Source organism: Sparus aurata, chromosome 4, assembly GCF_900880675.1.
Source record: "Sparus aurata chromosome 4, fSpaAur1.1, whole genome shotgun sequence".
NCBI classification, from domain to species: Eukaryota; Metazoa; Chordata; class Actinopteri; order Spariformes; family Sparidae; genus Sparus; species Sparus aurata.
This window is the reverse complement of record NC_044190.1, coordinates 29,985,224-30,003,983: the sequence shown is the minus strand read 5'-3', so window position 1 is coordinate 30,003,983 and position 18,760 is coordinate 29,985,224. Positions and strand designations below refer to the sequence as shown.

The following is an 18,760-nucleotide window of genomic DNA, read 5'->3' as shown; positions in this document are numbered from 1 at the left end:
TCTGGCAATCCATGCACGTCCCATGTACAGATGCTTTGTCCTCGCTGCAGCGGCCCCGGGTTTGAGTCCCATCCTGGGGCCCTATGCTGCGTGTCACTCCCCCTCTCTCTCAACCTGTTTCCTGTCATATCCTCAGCTATTCTGTCAATAAAGCCAAAAGGCCAAAAAAATATACTTAAAAAAAAAAGAGCCAGTGTGTAGGACAAGAACCCTCATCTCGCCCTAACCTACAGTGGCTGCTAATCAAACCAGAACATGAAAGGACATAGTTTACAACTATTTTATAGTTTCTGGGCAGAGGAACCATTAAAAAAGGTTTATTTTCCTCCACTGACAGATGATGTTTGTTAGCCTAAAGGTGTGTCCTGCACTGAACCCCACATCCAAAAGCTCTTCTCCATGTGGCTCAGGCTCTCCTCCCTGTGGTGACAGACTGAACTACGTAGAACAGCTGCACACACACGCTCCTCTGTGCAACTCTTCAAAGGATGTCAACAAATATTGGTTTTAAAGGCGAAACACACCAATGTATGTGACAAAGACACCACACAAAATAACAGTTTAAAAGGTTTAGTAAAAAAGGGCAATTTTGAACTATTTACAATGATCAATGGCATTGATCTGTGCATGACTAAAAAACAAAGTGAAATTACAGACCTGCTTTTAGCTTTTGCTGCACAGATCAGTAAGAAAGCACAGCGTCAAAACAAAAGTGAATTAAAAACATATTTCTTTTCTTGTCTTTGACTATAAAAATATCTAGAAAGTAAAAACAGTCAGGAGAAAATCTACAAAATCTTAGCTGCCATTAGCAATCAGACATGTTACAGGACTAACAGATGGATGAAGCATAGCGGTTACTGCTGTATATCTACTAGTATGTACAAAGTTCAAAAGATTTTTCAACAAGAACAGGACAGAAGAAAATAAAGAAGAACCAGTGATCAGAACACAAAGAGAAGTGAAGAGATGTAGATAGAGGAACAAACAGGTATCAACACACAACACAGCATCTTAAGTGTTACACACTTCCAGCATAGATCCTACTTTTAAAATAAATGTGTCTTTAGGAAAAAAAAAAGTGAGTGGTAATATTTTGTGTTTACGAGTGTGCATGTGTGTATTTCTACAAATAAATCACAAGTGCAAGACTGTGTGTGTGTGTGTGTATGAGTGCGTGTGAACATCGATCTACTGAACGTGACAGTTGTCTCCTTGCTGTTGTTTCTCTTTGTGCTCTGGCGTCTTCGTTACATTTATTGAGTTGTCTGCAGAGGGACTCAAAACCTGTGGAGGGAGAGCAAGACAACAAGGGATGAAAACAGTGATTGAAAGAAAACGGCACAGTAGGGAGTGTTTGTGAATCAAAGAAAGAAGTGACACTTGAGTGTAAATGAACACGAGTAAAAGTGACACGTGAGACATTCTTTCCCCTCGACCTCTCTGACCTGAAACCTCAACATCCTTTAAAAACACGACTGGTTCACTTAAGCTGACCTGACGCGATTAGAAGCTGACCTGGAAAAGGTGAGAGGATATCCTGTAGACATATAAGGGGCCCCCACAGCATAAACCAACACACACAGACACACACATGCAACTCACTGACCCAGAAAGGTGGTGGAGATCACAACCTCTGACTCTGATTAGCTCTCAAGATTCCTTCAGATGTCAAACGGTGACCTCAAACATACCATTTCACTGACTTTATGGCCACATGAGCAACAATGCAATTGAAAAAAGTTTCATTTGCAGCATTTATTAATGTGCATCATTACATTTTACAGTAATATTAATATTCAATCTGGAGCCAGTAGGTCTGGCTACTCCTGACATTGTTGTTCACCCAGTCTCTATTTGTTGGATTTTCTGAGAGGTTTTGTAGGAAGTTACTCCACAAACACTGTGCTGCATTTCCCCCCGCATCATTAATATTTCAGCACAGTCTGACGTTTTTTCTTGATCGGTCGAACAGTTTGCAAAAATGTGGCACAGTCGGAAAGACGCACACCACCACCAGATACACTAGCTGACATCTATTCATCTCTGTTCAGCTTTTTGTGCCTGATGCCTGCAGTCAGAGCCCTTTGAGTAACTGTGCACGCTAGTTTAACTAATAAAGTGGCCCTGCGTCTGTGAGAGGGTTGCTATACTATAATCTGTGTGTATGTTTGTTTTGTGTCTGTGTGTGCCCTCTACTGTAGGTGTGTGAGAGCGAGAGAGTGTGTGTGATGGTAGTAGCTGCTCACCTTGCCGTCAGGTGTGGAAGCAGCCTGTCTGGCAGCCAGCCGAGGACTGCGCTTCACTGTGGTTCTCCTCATGATGAATGGACTGGCCTCCCCCAGAGGAATATCAGCAAACCCTGAGAGAGGACAAATTATAATGTCATTATTCTTAATGCTATAGCAACTGAAACTCATGAGATGTAGAAACTTTAGTTTTCTATTCCTCCTAGTGATTCATCATTTTGTGAACTGCACATTTGTCTGTTCGGGTAAAGTTATAAACAATTGTGTCTCAAACACAAAGCTGGAGGGTCCGGAGCAGTGATATTTGTGCTCATTCTTGTAATGAATAAATGCTTTAAATTACAACTAATTACACTCTCACTTTCACTGAAATGCCAGACTGTAAAATCTAGACCTCACATTAGAATATGACATATAGATAAAACAAACTTTGCATGCCAAGTGCTTAATAACCACTTGTACCTCTCTGCACCAGCTCAGGAAGTCCCTCTGGTTTGAATTCCTCATCTTCCTGCTGACTTTTTGGTTTGGGTGTCGTCACTGCGTTGGCTCTGATCTTCTTTGTCAGGTTGTGGAGGGCCTCCTGTGCGTCTTTATCACTGATATCACGGTGACCCCGCTTCCCTGCAGAAGAGCCCTGAGGAGACCTCTGTGGTGTTGAAGGAGCCGTGTTCTCAGTGTTGTCGTTCAGCTTTCCTTCCTGACGGTTGGCGGAGGACTTCCTCGCCGAGCGCCGGCGGCGAGTACAGTCAGTGCTGCTGGAGTGGAGGTTAGCTTCGTTAGCACGCTGGGTGGCAGTGAGCTGCTCCAGGCGCGTCGTCAGTGCATCGTTGGTCTCTTCCAGTTTGTGGTATTGAACCATCAGGCTGCAGTATTTCTCCATGCTCTCATCTGCCTCACTGCTTTTCTCCTCCACAAGTTTGTTGAGTTCTTCCAACTCACTCTTCATCTCCTCCAGCTCTCCTGTTGTCACTTCTAGTTCCTTCTTCCTTTCATCGAGGGCAGCTTTAAGATCCTCCACCTGCTTAGTGTTTTCTTCTGCCTCCGTCCTCTTCTGCTGCAGGGCAGTTTTCAGGCCCTCAACTTCCTTCATTCTCTCCTCTGCCTCCATCTTGAGCTGGTTCACCTCAGTCTGTGCCTCCTCACTGGTCTTTTTGTCAGCTGTAGCGAGAATGTGAACAAAATGATTCAGCTAGACAAAAGATATAAAATCCATGTACTCAGAGCAAAATGCAGCATCGTCATGCTATAAGGAAACATTTTAATAACGTGTATTCACTCTGAAAGTTAAAATCATTTTGGTAAATGGACAACATGTTAGCACAGAGACCAATGCTATGATAGCTCTATGGTTCAGAAAAACAGTCTGTAGGTCTGCAACCAGTTCTATGATCAATAAATTAATCGTTTAGACGACAAAATGTCAAAAAATTGTGACTGAAACGATTCATCAGTTATCACTTGCCAATTAATCTTCTTTTGATCAACTACTCCGTAGATACTTATGATAAAACACAACGACATCACGGTCATCGAGTTTTCAAAATAATGGAGAATCACTCAGAATGTTTAAATGTGCACACCTGAGCTGTTTAACACATCTTGCTTCTCCTGCTCCAGCTGTTTGCAGGTCTTCATCCAAAGATTCATCTTGCTCAGGGCGGAGTCTTTCTCTTTAGACAGACGGGCGGTGTTAGAGGTCAGCTCGGACACCTGAAATGGGTGGAGAGGAAGTGCGACGAATAAGTGTGGATATAAATTATAAAAAGTCATCACCTGCACTCAGTTCTGCCTCAAAACAATACAAAATACATTCAGACTTGATACATGCCAAGTAAGCCACACAGCTTCCGTTTTAAGGACGACGTTAGTGACCTCTTATTTTACTTTTAAAGCCTTTGAATGGATTTCCAGGATGATTTACGAACAGCTTGTGGTAACATGCTGCTGCTCTCACATTTAGAACAAGTTGTGTTGATCATACTGAAGTCACTAAAAGTGACATAAACAAGTCAAAGTTAACAGTGTGTGTGTGTGTGTGTGTGTGTGTGTGTGTGTGTGTGTGTGTGTGTGTTTTTGTGTGTGTACCTGCTCATTGAGCTTTGCGACAGATAGTTTATATGTTTCCACCTCCTTCTCCATCGCGGAAACTGCAGACTGAAGTCTCTCTTGCTCTTCTAACTGTTTCTCCTTCTCCTCTTCTGCTCTCTGGGTCTCTTCTTGCAGTGAAGACAGAGCTGAAGACAAGTTATTTTTCTCCGCTTCTATCAAAGACAGCGAAGACAACAATTCTTCTTTTTCAGCCTCTAACTTCTGTTTCTCCTCCTCTATTCTTTCCTTCTCTTGTTTTAATGCAGAGAGACTTTGTTGCATGTCGTGTTTCTCCTTTTCTATCGAGGAGAGGTCAGACAGAAGCTTCTCTTTCTCGTCAGCCAACGTCGCCCGCTCTTGTTCTAGTCTTTCTTTCGCTTCTTCTACAGACGCAAGCGAGCCGTGCAGGACATCACGCTCTTGTTTCAGGGAGAACAGGGTCGAGTGCAGTTTCTCCTTCTCCTTTACCTGACGTCCATATTCTTCCCTCTCTTCATCGTTGGCTTTCATGAGTGTTTTGAGATTCTTAATTTCTTCTTCTAAAGACTCAATGCTGGTCCTCAGGTTGTTTCTCTCCTTCTCCAGCTCCTCTGCCTGAGAGCGGAGCCTCTCTCCTTCCGTCTGCCACTCCTCCAGAGAAGCCTGCAGACAGGTTTTCTCCTTCTCCGTCTCCACCAGCAGAGACTGCATCCTCTCTTTGTCCCCTTCAGCTTCTGCACTCTTCTGTTCGAGGGTGACTTCTCTCTGCCGAGAGGCTTCCAGCTCAGCCCGGAGCTCATCCACCTTTCTCGTTTGCCTCTCTGTTTCCTCTTTCATCCCTTTCTCCAGCTCCTCTACCCTGTTTCTCTGTCGTTTCTCTTCCTCTCTTCTATCCACCTCAGCCCTCTCTAGCCCTCTCTCCAGCTCCTCCTTGGCGGCCTTCAGTTCTTCTATCTCTCGGTTTTTTGTTTCCAGCTCTCGCTCCATGCGTTCTTTCTCAGATCTCAGGTCGTCCAGCGAGGCAGAGAGCTCTGATAGTTTGTCGCTGAGCTCCCTCTTCTCCTCCTCCACCTAAGGGTCGGGATGAAAGGATAAACATGACAGAACGCAAGAAAGGGAGGAGAAATCTGGTTAATATTTTTGCTTCATGTTTTACGATTAGAACATAAGGAAAGAAACACAGATAATTATGAAGGTACCTTTTGCCTTTCCTCCTCCAGCTCAGCTTTGGCCGTTTCAGCCTGTGGAAGAGCATAAAAACAAAGTGAGAAAATGTTGACCATTTATTGATCCAGGCAAAAATATACCTGTTTTTTTTTCTAGCATACACGCGTTTCCATCAGAATACCTGCAGCACAGCGTCCTCCAGACTTTGCTCTGCGTCTTCCCGCTCTCGCTCCAGGGCATCAATGCGATCTTGCAGTGAATCAGACTTTCTCTGTGCAGCTAGATAAAAAAAGATAGATAAAGAGCCACATTTAGGCCAACACCAACTCACAAAACTCAAGATTATTTCAAATGGGAGTCAAGAGTCACCTTTGAGCAGCTCTCCCATCTTCTTTTTCTTCCTCTCGTCCGACTCGATGCGGACCTGGAGCTTTTCGATACCAGTTCTCATCTGCTTGACCTCATCTTGTGTGGAGTTCAGGCGAGAGGCGATCTCTCCTTTTTCTAGCAGAGAGGCCTCAAGAGACTGTGAGAGACGGCACACTTCTCCCTCCAACGCCTTGAGGAAAAACAGGAGGGAAAGAGAAGGATTAGAATCAAACATTTTATGAGCTCTGAAGAATCTTTGACGAGAGGGCTACAAAGTTTGTGTCCATTAGAGTTTCTATTTGATTATCTGCATCTATATTATCCTCATCACACACCGGTTTGTTTTAAACACACATTATTTAACAGATGCTTAAGGAGGATGTTAGGGTGGTTGTCAGTCTTTATCTTGTTTTTACCCAACAAAACAAAGAGCGAGCATTGTAATAACAGGAACTCAGTTATATTACAATCCCTCTCACCTGTATCTTGCCGACCATGGACTCAGTGTTCTCATAGGCTGAGGTGTGGTCTTCTGTGATCTTGTCTAGCTGCCCGATGAGCTCCTCTCTTTCTCCGCTCTGTTGGGATACTGCCTGCTCCAGCGCCTTAATCTGCTCCAACAGCTTCAGTGGAAGAAGAGGGAATGAGTGAATAGATTCATGCACATTTCTTAACATGATGCAAGACTCTCCCAACCTGCATGTGTCAATCTCCTGAATTTTCCACATACATACCTGCTGCCTCTCCGTCTTCAGCTTCTCCATGCTGCTTTGAAGGGCTTCATACTCCTTCCTCCCTGCTCTGATGTCATCCTCCAGGATGGAAATTAGGTTTCTGGTGTCACAGTTGCTCTTCTCCAGACTGTAAACTTTCTCCCTCCACTGGCCCAACGACTGGTTCAGGTCATCTCTCTCCTCAGTGCAGGACACGAGTTCAGATCTCAGCTGGGTTGTCTGGAGGAATGGTGAGAATAATTGTGTCACACAGATGAGTCAGTAAGCCAACAACTTACTGTTCAACAACACCTGGACAAGGAAACACTGACATGCTTTCATTACCTTTCCACCAACACATGCACAGTAATTTAGCTTTTATACATATAGCACTTTGATGTTTTAGCTCACCTCTGTTGAGAGTGTTTCTATCTGCTGCTCCAAGCCGGAACAAGCCTTTCTCTGGGTCTCCATCTCCTCCTTCAGCCTGCTCCTCTCGTCCTGCAGGGTGTCCAGTTCAGACTCCATGCCAAGGATGTGCTGCTCCAGGTTGGCTTTCTCAGAGCGAACCTTCTTCAGCTCGCTCTCCTGCTGAAGGAATTTCTCATCCCATCCACCTACAGAACCAAAGAAATATATTGAATCAATCACAGATGACCACACAATGCAATTATTCAATTCTGTGTTTTCCTTCATAAATCATATTTTGGCTCAGTATGTACCTTTGGCCATCTCCAGTCCTTCCAGCATCTCTATCACATCAGCCAGCTGGCATTTAGACGTTTGGAGCTGCAGAGTTAACGTCTCCCTCTCCTCAGACAGCTGAGCCAACTGAAAAATGAGCACACAGTTTTGGTATCAGTTATATTTAAGAGGCCGTAAAATAAAATGGCATTTATTATTCAAGTTGTATTTGGCATTCTGTAATTTCTTCTGCCTACCTGGTCAGCAACGTCTTTCTTCTCCTCCAGGGCGATTTTCAGTTTATGTGTAGCACCGTGTGCCGCCTCCTCTGCTGCCTGAGCTTTCTTCTCCAGGTTGTCAATTTGAACTTCCAGTTCGGAGGTCAACTCCATTCTCAGTGCGAGGTCGGATTTTAGTAGGTCGAACTCGGCACGCAGGGTCTGGAGGTCATCTTCTTGTTTTGTGATTGTTTCCTTGTAATTGTGGAAGTCATCTTGTGCCTGGGGTGACTCTGTCGCTGATAAAGAGGTTGAATTCACCCAAATTACTCAAACATCCTTGATCAGATTTATAGCAACAATTCATAGTGTGCATAAGAGAACATCTAAATATGCAAGTACATTGATTTATTCCATTGTTTCAGTGTCTTAGTTACTCCGCGCGTTGCACCGTTTTGAGCTGAACTTTAGCCGGAGATTATCAAATAAAGCATTATTTGAGAACATTTTGAAATTTTGACTATAAATTGGGGCCTCATTATTGAAACTGCAGTCATAAGCATCAGTTAGTTACTCACCAGAAGATCCTAACTGTCTGTTCTCACCAAGAGAGGAAGATGGTGGAGAAAGGCCGAAGATTTCAGGTTCACTTTCAAGAACATCTGGGGGACTACAGCTGTCCTCAGGAAGCTGCGAGACAGACCACAAAATAAAAAAGTGTTATTCTGTTGGTATTACAAAAACATAGTCAATAATAATAAGGCTTATTTATTCACAAAAAAATATTATTCTCTGAACATTAAACTTCTAAAACAATCAGACAGCAGGTATAGACAGCATAAAAAAAAATATTTTAAAATGTTTGAGATGAAAATGCTGCTGTACGCTAAATGCATAGATACACATTATAAAAATTCTCATCCACCTGGTCCAAGCTCCGCTGCTGCTCCTCCTCATTACCACCCATTTCCTCTGCATTGACCACACACGCCGCCTTCTCATCGTCAGATTGTTCCTGGATCATCGCCGACTCATCGATGTCCTCCTTGAAGACCAGCTCCGTCTCCCTGAAAGGGTTGAGGGAGATCAGAATAATTCATCTTGTAACAAAACAGCTATATTTGTGCATTTGCGCTTCGTACAGAACTCATCGTACCTGAAAGATTCGTCAGACTCGTGGGAAAGTTCGCCCTGTTCGGACACCGTCGGGGTCAGCTCATCTTTCATTTGAGGGGATTTGGGATTTGTATCAAGTGTTGGCTCTGGTGCAGTCTGTCCTGCTGCTTCTGCTGAACAAACACAGATAATTTGATATCAAATGTATTCATACTCAAGTAACAGCAGGTTTTTATTCACATTTTTCCTAAACTCACCACCAGTTTCTGTGTCCTCAGACTCCATGCAGCTGATTTTGTCTCCCGAGATCTGGGTTGGCTGCGATTCTGAGAGCTGCTGTATGAGGCTGTGTTGTTGGCCCACCTGCTGCAGCAGTAAATCATACTGCTGCTTCAACACCACCAGCTCCTTCTGTAAGGCCGCCAGCTTCTGATGCAGTTCTGCCTGCTCTGCCTCAAACTGCTGGCTCCTGTGACACAAAATAAAAGTCTCGTTAGCAGGAAAAAAAAAAAACTATAAATGAGTCTCGAAAGCTGAAAGCAGATGAAGATGGACCGTACCTCTCCCTGTTCTCCTCCTCGCTCCTCTTCTCCGTCATCTCGAGCAGCTCCTTCAGCCTCTGGAGCTCCTGCTCTGAGGACATGAGTGAGTGCTGGATACACTCCTTCTCTTCTTTTAGTGTAGCCACCTCATCTTCACGCCTCTCTATGCTCTCTTCTAACAGCAGCTTCTCCTCAGTTACTTGACTCACATCTGATTGAAGCTTGACATTCTCCTCAGTCAGCTGATTAAAGTTAACTTCCAGCTGAAGCTTTTCCTCAGTGACTCGATTCAGGTTATTTTTCTCAGCAGTTAGCTCGCTTAGTTGAGCCTCAAGTTGGATCTTGTCCTGGCTCATCAGATTAAGGGCAACATCTAGTTTGGCTTTCTCTTCAATGACCTGCCTAAGGGTCGATTCAACTTCCTGTTTCTCTGCAGTCATTCGATCAATCTTTTTCTTCTCTTCACTAAACTGCTCAACGTTGCTCTGCAGTTGTTTGTTCTCTTCAGCGAGCTCGTCTAAATCCGCTTCCAGCTGTTTCTTCTGTGCATTAATGTGAATCATTTCAGTGTCGACTTGCTCTTTGTCATCGGTCAACTGTTTCATAGTGATCTCAAGGTTGTTTTTCTCCTGTAGCAACTGCTTAAGGTTGTTTTCTTTGTCCTCAATCATCTGCCTGAGAGTCGTCTCTAACTTGACATTTTCCTCTGCACTTTGCCTGAGTTTTGACTCAAGCGCAGCAATGTCCTCCTCCAGCTGGCTTCGTTTGACAGCGTCCTCTTCCAGTCGAGTTATTTCACAGCTCCTCTCCATCAGCTCCTCCCTGGCTGTGAAATATTGTGACTCCAGTGCAGAGTTCTGACACTGAACCTCCTCTAACCGGGTTTCCAAGACTGAGACCTGAGAATAGATTAGATTTACTTTTAATAAACCACAATATTGTATTTTTGCAAAATCTGATATGTTAAACTAACTGAATCGATTACCGATTTCAATATTTGCACGTATTTCTTTAAATCCAATTCCAGAGAAACTCAGTGAGTACAGGAGATGGAAAAGATTTGGAAATGTGCTGCCTGACATTGAGACGTTTAAATAAATTAATAATAATAATAAATAATAAGATACATTTAGATTTTTATGGAAATGTATTAAAATATTGAGCTCCACGGTGATGAATATTAATCTCCACACCAAGTTAAGCATAATTATTTTCTGTGTAAGATCGTGGCTCTACCTGGGCTTTGCTCTCCTCCAGCATGACCTCCATGTCAGACATCTGGGTCTGGTTCTGAGCTAGCTGAGCCTCCAGTAACTCTACGGTTCCCTTCAGCTCCTCCACCTGACTGTCAAATGAGTTCATGGCCGTCTCGTTGTCCTCCAGGTCCATTTGCAGCATCTCCATTTGCACCTTAATGTGAAACATGTAATGAAACACACTTCATCACACTTATGAGATAGTTGATTATTTCTTCTGATCTACTATTTGTCACAATATCCTCAGCCAGGCAAGACTCATATAGAGTTGGAACCCACCCTGTTGGGGATCCCCTCTGGGACTTTATTTCAGAAAGAATTATGAATGTATTCAATGAAGAGAGACAGAAAACTTCTTGATCTTTGTGCCATCAATTACACATATGATGTTAAATGTCAATTTTATGAAGATAACTTTGCATGTCAAGAATGTTGACAGTTTGTCGTAACAAAAGTATCATGTAGTTTTGTTTGAAACTTCTCAGTGAACATCGTCTTGAACAATATACATCACAAATGACTACAGACTGTCGTCTGGTAGCAGAATATGTATAAAAAAGGGAGAAAATCAGAAGTCTGACACTGCAACAATGTGAAAGAAGAGTTGTATGACCGACTCTACAGGGTTTTAGTGTTAAATGAGATGTTACTTGTGTGAGTGTTGATTGAGTGTGTAGTCTTTTTAAATCACACATTTTCAGTGTTGTATTTCAGCAATTTTACAACCAATGTGAGTTGCAAAACTGTCTTTTAAATTGACAAACATGATATCTGTAGTTATGCCAGAATTCAAACAGGTTAAAACAAAAAACTGTTGCCATTACCTACTGTGCATATTATTATATTTTTTTCTTTTAATATGGTCTAATGGCGGCCTCTCTATGATATGAAACCATTTCCACTGTCTGAATCATAACCAAGCTAACATTTGTAACCAACCTTGATTTTGTTCATGGCAACCACTTTCTCTTTCAGGAGATCTGATGTTTTGGCCTGCTCTGCCTCCGCTCTATTCAGCTTCTCCTTCAGGCTCTTTACCATGTTGTCTCTCTCTTCGAGGCCGCGTGAGGCAGCGGACAGAGTCGTCTTCATGGTCTTTATCTCCTCCCGCCAAGACCTTGATTCTGCTTTAGCTGCAGTTAATGATTGCTTAGCTGCTTCCAGCTGCTCTTCGAGACGCCTCTCTTTGTTAAGGGCATTTTCGATCTTCAAAGCGTGACTCTCGGACTCTTTGCTCATCTTCTCTGTGAGCTCTTTGACTTCTTTCTCCAAAGTAACAATCAGATTGGTTTTCTCAGTCAGGGTACTCTCCAAGTTGGTCTTGATTTCAGTAACGGAGGAATGACTCTTCTCAAGCGCTTCCAGGCACTTCTTGAGGTCGGCGTGGGACTGGTTGACCTTGTCCAGTTCATTCTGCAAGACTGGAAGCTTCTCTGCTGCATCTTTGCTTGCTGTTAGTTTGTCTTCTAATGAGGATATCTGCTCCAGAAGATTGTTGACCTTCTCACTCTGAGCCTGCTGGGTGGTCTTAACAGGAAACAGATTTGGGTTTGTTATTTGTAAGAAGTACAGCCAATGAAATACGTAGAAGTAACTAAACTACTAAACACAATACATTTCTTAAAGAGAGAAATATTTTAGATTTACCTCAGCCTCCTTCTTAGTCTCTTGAGCTGCATTTTCCAGCTCAGCCTTTTGTTTCTCGAGAGACAAAATCTGAGCTTCAGCATCTCTGAGCTGCTGCTTCATCTCTTCCGTGTCGCTCTGCAGATCCTTCAGCTCCTCCTCTAACTGCTTGAGCTCTTCTGACCGTTTCTCATTCAGTTTCTTGTGTTCCTCTTCACTTTCCGTCAGTGCTTTAATTTGTCTGTGCAGCTCAGCGCCCAGTTGCTCCTGGACCTTCAGGCACTGATCCATGGAACTGACCTGAAACATGGATAAAGGATTCAAATATCTGTTGGTTCCCTCATTGGTAAAGCATAAAATCAGAGGGTAAAGACAACGCAGAAGGCATAACATTATAAAGGTCAGCAGGATAGAGTTAGTTGGACACTTTAATAAGAAGCACCCATTATACTAACACATAATTCCCCTCATCTTCTGGCAAACATATTTTGATCAGAATGTACTCACTGGTCATTTGATTATTTTGTGCCTCACAATGTATTTCAATCTATTACAAAATCCCAAAATAGTGTCTCAAAATGTCAAGTCAATGCGTGAACAAATGACAGCACAAAAGACAAATTGTTAAGTGCAAAGAAATGAAGAATGAAGTCTCTCTGTTTGAGACAGACCTGGTTTTTGGCGAGCAGCAGCTCTTGCTGAACGTCCTCCAACCGCAGCTTTAGCTGTTCAGTCTCTTCGACCTTCGCAGTAACGCTCTCCTCACACTGCTTCTGCAGGGCTACCTTCTCCTCTGCCAACCTGGCAGAGATCAGAAACCAAAGACAGAAAAAATGCATGTCAAGAACAACGTTCCTTGCTTCGCCATGGAGATAACGGGGAGACAATAATTATGCATGCTTACATCATACTTTTAAGTACTTTATTGTGGCTGTATCTATTCCTCCTAAACCCACCAATCTCTGGGTACAATCAACACCTCCCAGACCCAGTCTCAACATTATAAAGTTAGGGTTTATTGCATAGCTGTTGTATTCAAATTATGAACAAAAAACAACCACCAAGTCCCACCTGGCACTGTGCTCCTCCTGCTGTGCAGTGGCCTGAGTGAGGCTCTCTCTCAGCTGGCTGATCTCAGCTTGGCCTAACTCTAGCAGTTGGTCTTTGGAGTGAACCAGGTCGCAGGCCGCCTGGTGCTCGTCCTGCAGCTCAGTGTTGGTCCTCTCAGCCTGCTCTGCTCGAGCCGACTCCTTTTGCAGACGTAACTCCAGATCTTTGACCTGTTCAGATAAAAGAGTAAAGGATATATACATCTTATTTAGTCAGGTTTTAAAATGTTCGTTGTTACCCTGTTACCAAAACCAAAATTTGGGCCCACACAAGCCTGTAATGTACAAACAAGCAAAACAATAGGAGAAAAATCACCTGTTTTTCAAGCTGAGCCACTTGTACAGCAACATTCTCCAGGTCTTTGGTGTGTTTCTGCCCCGTTTCAGCAAACTTAGATTGGAGCTGGTTGTACTTGTGCTCCTTCTCCTCCAACTCCATGCTCTTGTTGAGGAGTTCTCCCTTCAACGAGTCGACGTGAGCAGACAGACTTGTCTTGTCTCCCTCTACGCTCACAAGCTTCTTCTACAAAAATGAAAAGAAAAAGTATTTAAAAAGTAAACTCCTTAAAGATTACTGAAGTCACTTGTATTCAAGAGATGATTATTTCTTATTTTAGAGCAGATATTCAGAACACTTATAATGAAGATATATCATATGGGACATATTGGAAACCAGTGCAGCTTACCTTCAGTTCATCAGTAGCGTCATTCAGTGAGGTGAGACTGTTTTCCAAGTTGGTAATTTTATCAGTGAGGTCTTTTTGCACAGCCTCAGTTTCATTAATCAAGGTCTCCTTTTCTTTCTTCCACTCCAGCAGAGCTTGATGCTCTTGTTTCAGTTCCTTACACTCATTCTGACTCGCCGTGAGATTGGATTTCAGCTCCTGGCTCTCCTTCTCCAGAACCGTCAGCCTGTTGGTCAGCTTCTCTGCCTCTTGCCTCTGTTTCTGTAGGTCATTCTGAGATCTACGGTGCAAGAAAAGTATTCACAATGAATGATGAGCAAGTTACAGATATAGATATAGTATATATGCTCTACTCTATCACAAGATTGACTGTGCCTCCTCCTTGTCCACGGTAAAACAGCTTACCTGTCATTTTTGGTCTCTGCATCAGAAATGGTCTTTTTCATGTTTTCCAGCTCGCGGGCCGAAGCCTGAGTCTGCTGCTCCAGTTTAGCCTGAAGTCTCTTCAGCTCCTCCGCCTGCCCTTCTGATTTTGCTGAAGATCAGAATGACGAGCAGGTTAAAAACAGAGATAACCTCAGATAATTCTCTAAAATAACTGCTAGCCTTCGTGATTAATTCCTCCTATTAATTCACCTTTTATATCATCTAGTAACCCCTGGGTGCGTTTGAGGCTCTGGTCTGCACTCTTCTTCTCTTCCTCCAGCTGACTCAGACGCCTGCTGCTCTGGTCCAACTGAACAGTCACCGTGTTCTTCTCTTTCTGCAGCTCCTGGAGGAAGGAATGTGAAGAGTGTTTAAACAAAATGATATTGGTGCCATTTATGACAATGATAAAAGCTATACCAGTGAGTTCTCAGTTCAGTTACAGTTATTAGATATTCTACTAGAAGAACCCCACCTCCATTTTCTTGCGGAGGTCCTGCTCTTTGGTCTGGCTGGCCTGAAGGCTCTGCTCTGACCTCAGCAATTTCTGTTTCTGCTCCTCCACCTCTTTCTCCATCTGACTCTTCTGGAAATTCATCTTAAAAGGAGCAGAAGGAGAGAGGAGTTAAGAGAAGGGAGAAGAAACCTAACCGAACGGTAGAAAGGCTGAGAGGTGCTGCACGAATGTCCTAAACCTTCAGTAGAAAAAAGGGACTAATCCAAGTTAGTGGCTGTGTGAGGAGGGACTGAATCAGAGCAGATGAAGCGGAGCAGAGATGTGACGCAGCTACCTTCTCAGTGTCAGCCTGCAGCATGTTGCACTCTTTTTTGGACTGTTGGAGCTCCTGTGTTAGTTTGGCTCTGGTCTGGTTCAGCTGCTGATCCAAAGCCTGGTGAGAACTCTGCAGCTGAGCGAGCTCCTACACAAAATACAACAACAGGCACAAAACATTTTGATTAAAAATTTTAAAATGTGCATTTTTATCTAGAACGGTGCAAGTTGCAGGCAGCTGCACCTTTTGACTGTTTCTCTCTTGGTCTTTGAGTTTCTGTTCCAGGGCTCTTCTGCAGCTCTCAGCGTTGTGTCTCTGACAGTTCATCTCCTCCGAGACTTGTTTCAGCTTCTGCTCAACTGATGAACACTGAAGAAACAGAATTTTTTTTAAAGATTTTTTACCCATCGTTCCTATTTTAATAAACATTTTAAGAAATAACAGAAAAAAAACATAATTTGATAATTAAGTGTCTTTGTATCACTCATGGAACCTACCTTTGCTTCAACCTGCTGGTGCCTGTCTGTGGCCTGGGTCAGCTCGTGTCTAGTCTTGGCCAGGTCTCGGTCTCGTTCAGTCAGCTCTTTGCGCGCCTGGTTTAGTTGGCTCTGTAGTTCCTGCAGCTTGGACGCTTGGCTGCGAATTTCCTTCTCCTGAGTGGACAGATTTCTCTCCAGCTCTGACACACGGCCACGCAGCTCTGATGAAGAAACAGTACAAATTAATGACCAGATTATCTAATCATAAAAAGGAGCCAAATACATTTTTCAAAAGGTGGTGGAGGTACACAATAAAAGGCCATCTAATATCTCACAGAAAAAATATCAAACGCTACACCAGATATCAATTCTAAGAAAAATAATAAGCAGTCCACCTTGGTTGATGGTATTTAGCTGCTCCATCTGCTGGGAGGATCCACTGGGACTCTGCGCTACTCTGGTGGAGCTCATCCTGGCTTTTATTGGCGTCTCCTCGTGGGCTTCCCACAGGGACGTCCCCCGCCTCTTCAGAGGCGTTTCCATTGCATCCTGAGACGGGCGGCTGTGGGCCTGATCCTGCCATGGGAATATGGAAGATCCAGCTTGGCGGGCAGCAATGTCCTTGTGGCTTACACTGACTGAGGACTGACTCAACAGCTGAAAGAGAGAAAATGGGTTAACATCATTATCAACTAGAAATAAATATACCGCATAACATAAGTCATGTTTTACTCACTTTAACTTGCAGGACTTTGAGTTCAGTCTCCAGCCTTTTTCTTTCTTCTACCTCCTGGTTGTATTTCTCCTGGAGCTCATCTAGTCTGTTATCTATAGAAAATAAATACACACATGTTTGACTCAAATACAAATTCCCAGGTAGACAAGATGCCGCAATGTCAGAAAGATTGGTCTTAGCACCAGCCTGACATGTATGAATATACTTGGAAAGCAAACACCTGAGATTCAGAACTACATATAAAAAAGGAAATTCTAATAACATGAATCCATAAAATGCATTCAACATGAACTCGAGGCACAGAGTTTTATAACAAACTAAAATACCTTGATGTCTGTAAGCTGCCACAGGAGCTGGGGTAGAAAAACTTTTCTGTGGAGTAGTGTAGGGCTGAAGCTCGGAGGAAGAGGATGACAAAGAGGAGGATCCAGCAGGCTGGGAACGATCCAGCTCATTCTTATACCTGAGCAGACAGATAAAGACAGCATCAACAGTCATTCAAGGGTCACAGATTTTATATCAAATCATGTTTTACTTAGTATTTGACATAGCAGCAAGTAGCAGGAGTCACATTTGTAAATTCACCTTCTCTCCTTGTTTAAAAATGCTTATCAACACACACTGAACTCACTTCTTCAGCTCTTGCTCCAGTCGCTCTATGGTCTTCCTGCAGGAGTTAAGCTGACCCTCCAGGTAGCTCACCTGAGTTTAGGACAGGGATTTAGTCAAGATCACAGACAGTTCAAAAATCATGTTTAATTCCTCTAAGCTGTGCCTAATTTACTTTTGCCATCACAGTGGTTGGTTGCTTGTTTACTAGACAGCTCTATACACAACACTGAGCGGGTATTCAACTACTCTCTGACATTACAGCTGTAATAGCCCATAAAAATAAAATACAGTGTTTTTCATTTGCCACAATTGATAGTGTCTGTTAATTATCAATGAGCTGTTATCTTTGTCACTCGGTACTGAATGAATTTCCAACTCAATAGGAATACACGGCAGCAGATATTTACTTCTTGCATCAGAAACAACTGACCTGCTGCTCTTTGACTCCGAGGTCATGGCTGACCCTCTGACGGGTTTTCTCCAGAGCGTCACAGGACTCGACTAAAGACTGGTTCTCTCTTTTCAGAGCCGAGGTCTCGCTCCGATCACTGTCCGCCTGGAGAAAGACAAACAAGTGATTGATAGACATATCTATTTATACTGTATGATTTACACATTATCTGGTACAGCTTCAATGGCTAGAAGTTATTTTCAAGACCAATCTAGGTGCTGTGTCAGTTGCCAATGATACAACACTTATTTTGCCATGACCTGGATGACCGAGAACCTTCATCAACATTTTAAAGACAGTTTGATGTAGCAATTCAACACATTCAACACACCTTTTGTTTCTGTTTTTGCAGGGCAGCCTCTAAGGAGTCCAGCTGAAACTGCTTCTGGTTCCTCTCCTTCTTCAGTTTGTCCAGCTGGCCCTCCATCTCCTGGATCTTCTGCAGGGCTTTCCCTGGAAGTCCATCCTTCCACTCCTCCACCGCCCAGCTCATGGTTTACGACCTGTCTAAACTGACATCAACTCCATTAAAACAGGGGAAACAATTCTAACCTGCAAACTGAATTACCATCAGGTGACTAAGTTCTGTATTGTAATTAAATGAACACAAATGTCCCAACAACATAACAATGCAAAATGTCAACTTGTAACGTTGATACCACAAAAAAAGTGTGTATTGTTAAACGTCAGTATGCTAGCTAACGTTAATTATCATGTAGGTTAATTGGCCTTGTTAATGTAACGTATGACAGCTTTTATAAAGAAATGTGTAACGTAATGAGAGCAATGATAACATAATTACTATCGTTAATTAAATAAATTGGCTCTCTTTTAGCAACGTAAGGGCATTGTGAAGTTAGCAAATGTGAGCTAGCTAGCAAAACGTTACGTTACGTTCAGTTAATCGTGGCTAACATAACTGTTAATGTTACCATATTAGTTTCGGTGTATTTAGTTAATCTACGTTAGCAAAACACATATCAGATGAATAAACTTGCTAACCTTCATTTGCAGTGGACCGTAAACATTACCTTAGCAGCCTACTGTTTGTGTTGGACGTTAACGTTTGAGAAAACGATCGTTTGGATTTTAAGCACAAATTAGCGGCTGGAAATAATTGAATATCGTCTTAAATGACACATGCAGCAAAGTTAACTTAATGCTGCAGCAAATCGCTAACTTATAAGAGTTCAAAATTCAAAATGAGCTGCACTTACTTTGGGCGCGATGCTCCTTTATCCCACACACACACATAGACACACACACCGTCTGTTTGGGTTGCTCTCGTTATAAAATTCAAATTCCACAGGAGGAAACCGCAATTCACTCAACTCCACGCTCATTGGCTGCTTGGTGTGACGTCAGCCATGCAGCGCACACGATTGGTTCGCCGCTGGTCCCGTCTCAGCAGTGCCAATATGTGGTGAGACTTTGTAAATACCCAGCACCCATGTCACAGGATGTGCAGGTCACAGACC

The 18,760-nt window shown here is 43.1% G+C and overlaps 1 protein-coding gene across 3 annotated transcripts; it reads right to left on the bottom strand.

The window, feature by feature from the left end:
- Window positions 1-554: 554 nt before the first annotated feature.
- On the bottom strand, window positions 555-18,587 carry cenpf (centromere protein F). 3 transcript variants are annotated; one of them, XM_030414764.1, is made up of 38 exons: window positions 18,500-18,587; window positions 17,614-17,794; window positions 17,262-17,387; window positions 16,851-16,921; window positions 16,546-16,682; window positions 16,220-16,311; window positions 15,879-16,140; window positions 15,502-15,704; window positions 15,248-15,373; window positions 15,023-15,151; window positions 14,707-14,829; window positions 14,442-14,577; window positions 14,211-14,340; window positions 13,806-14,085; window positions 13,436-13,642; window positions 13,082-13,290; window positions 12,682-12,811; window positions 12,032-12,310; window positions 11,324-11,911; window positions 10,365-10,538; window positions 9,147-10,027; window positions 8,844-9,055; window positions 8,627-8,759; window positions 8,396-8,537; window positions 8,049-8,160; window positions 7,510-7,769; window positions 7,291-7,399; window positions 6,980-7,185; window positions 6,590-6,808; window positions 6,335-6,478; window positions 5,856-6,045; window positions 5,668-5,765; window positions 5,519-5,560; window positions 4,338-5,390; window positions 3,833-3,962; window positions 2,712-3,410; window positions 2,250-2,362; window positions 555-1,287 (listed from the first exon to the last, which is right to left on the bottom strand). In XM_030414764.1, the coding sequence occupies exons 2-38, from the start codon at window positions 17,773-17,775 to the stop codon at window positions 1,192-1,194; spliced, it is 8,403 nt and encodes a 2,800-aa protein (XP_030270624.1). In that variant the 5' UTR covers window positions 17,776-17,794; window positions 18,500-18,587; the 3' UTR covers window positions 555-1,191. The 3 variants fall into 3 exon arrangements, with proteins under 3 accessions (XP_030270624.1, XP_030270626.1, XP_030270625.1); XM_030414766.1 differs by having other exon boundaries at window positions 8,627-8,756; XM_030414765.1 differs by having other exon boundaries at window positions 17,614-17,789; window positions 18,500-18,569.
- Window positions 18,588-18,760: the final 173 nt, after the last annotated feature.

Excerpts from the sequence above, each read along its gene's own strand:
- cenpf (XM_030414764.1), bottom strand. The coding sequence starts at position 17,775 with ATGAGCTGGGCGGTGGAGGAGTGGAAGGATGGACTTCCAGGGAAAGCC. Across the intron at positions 15,374-15,501 it reads ACCAGCAGGTTGAAGCAAAG|TGTTCATCAGTTGAGCAGAA; the intron begins GTAGGTTCCATG and ends CTGTTTCTTCAG. Across the intron at positions 2,363-2,711 it reads TCCTGAGCTGGTGCAGAGAG|GGTTTGCTGATATTCCTCTG; the intron begins GTACAAGTGGTT and ends GTCCTCTCTCAG.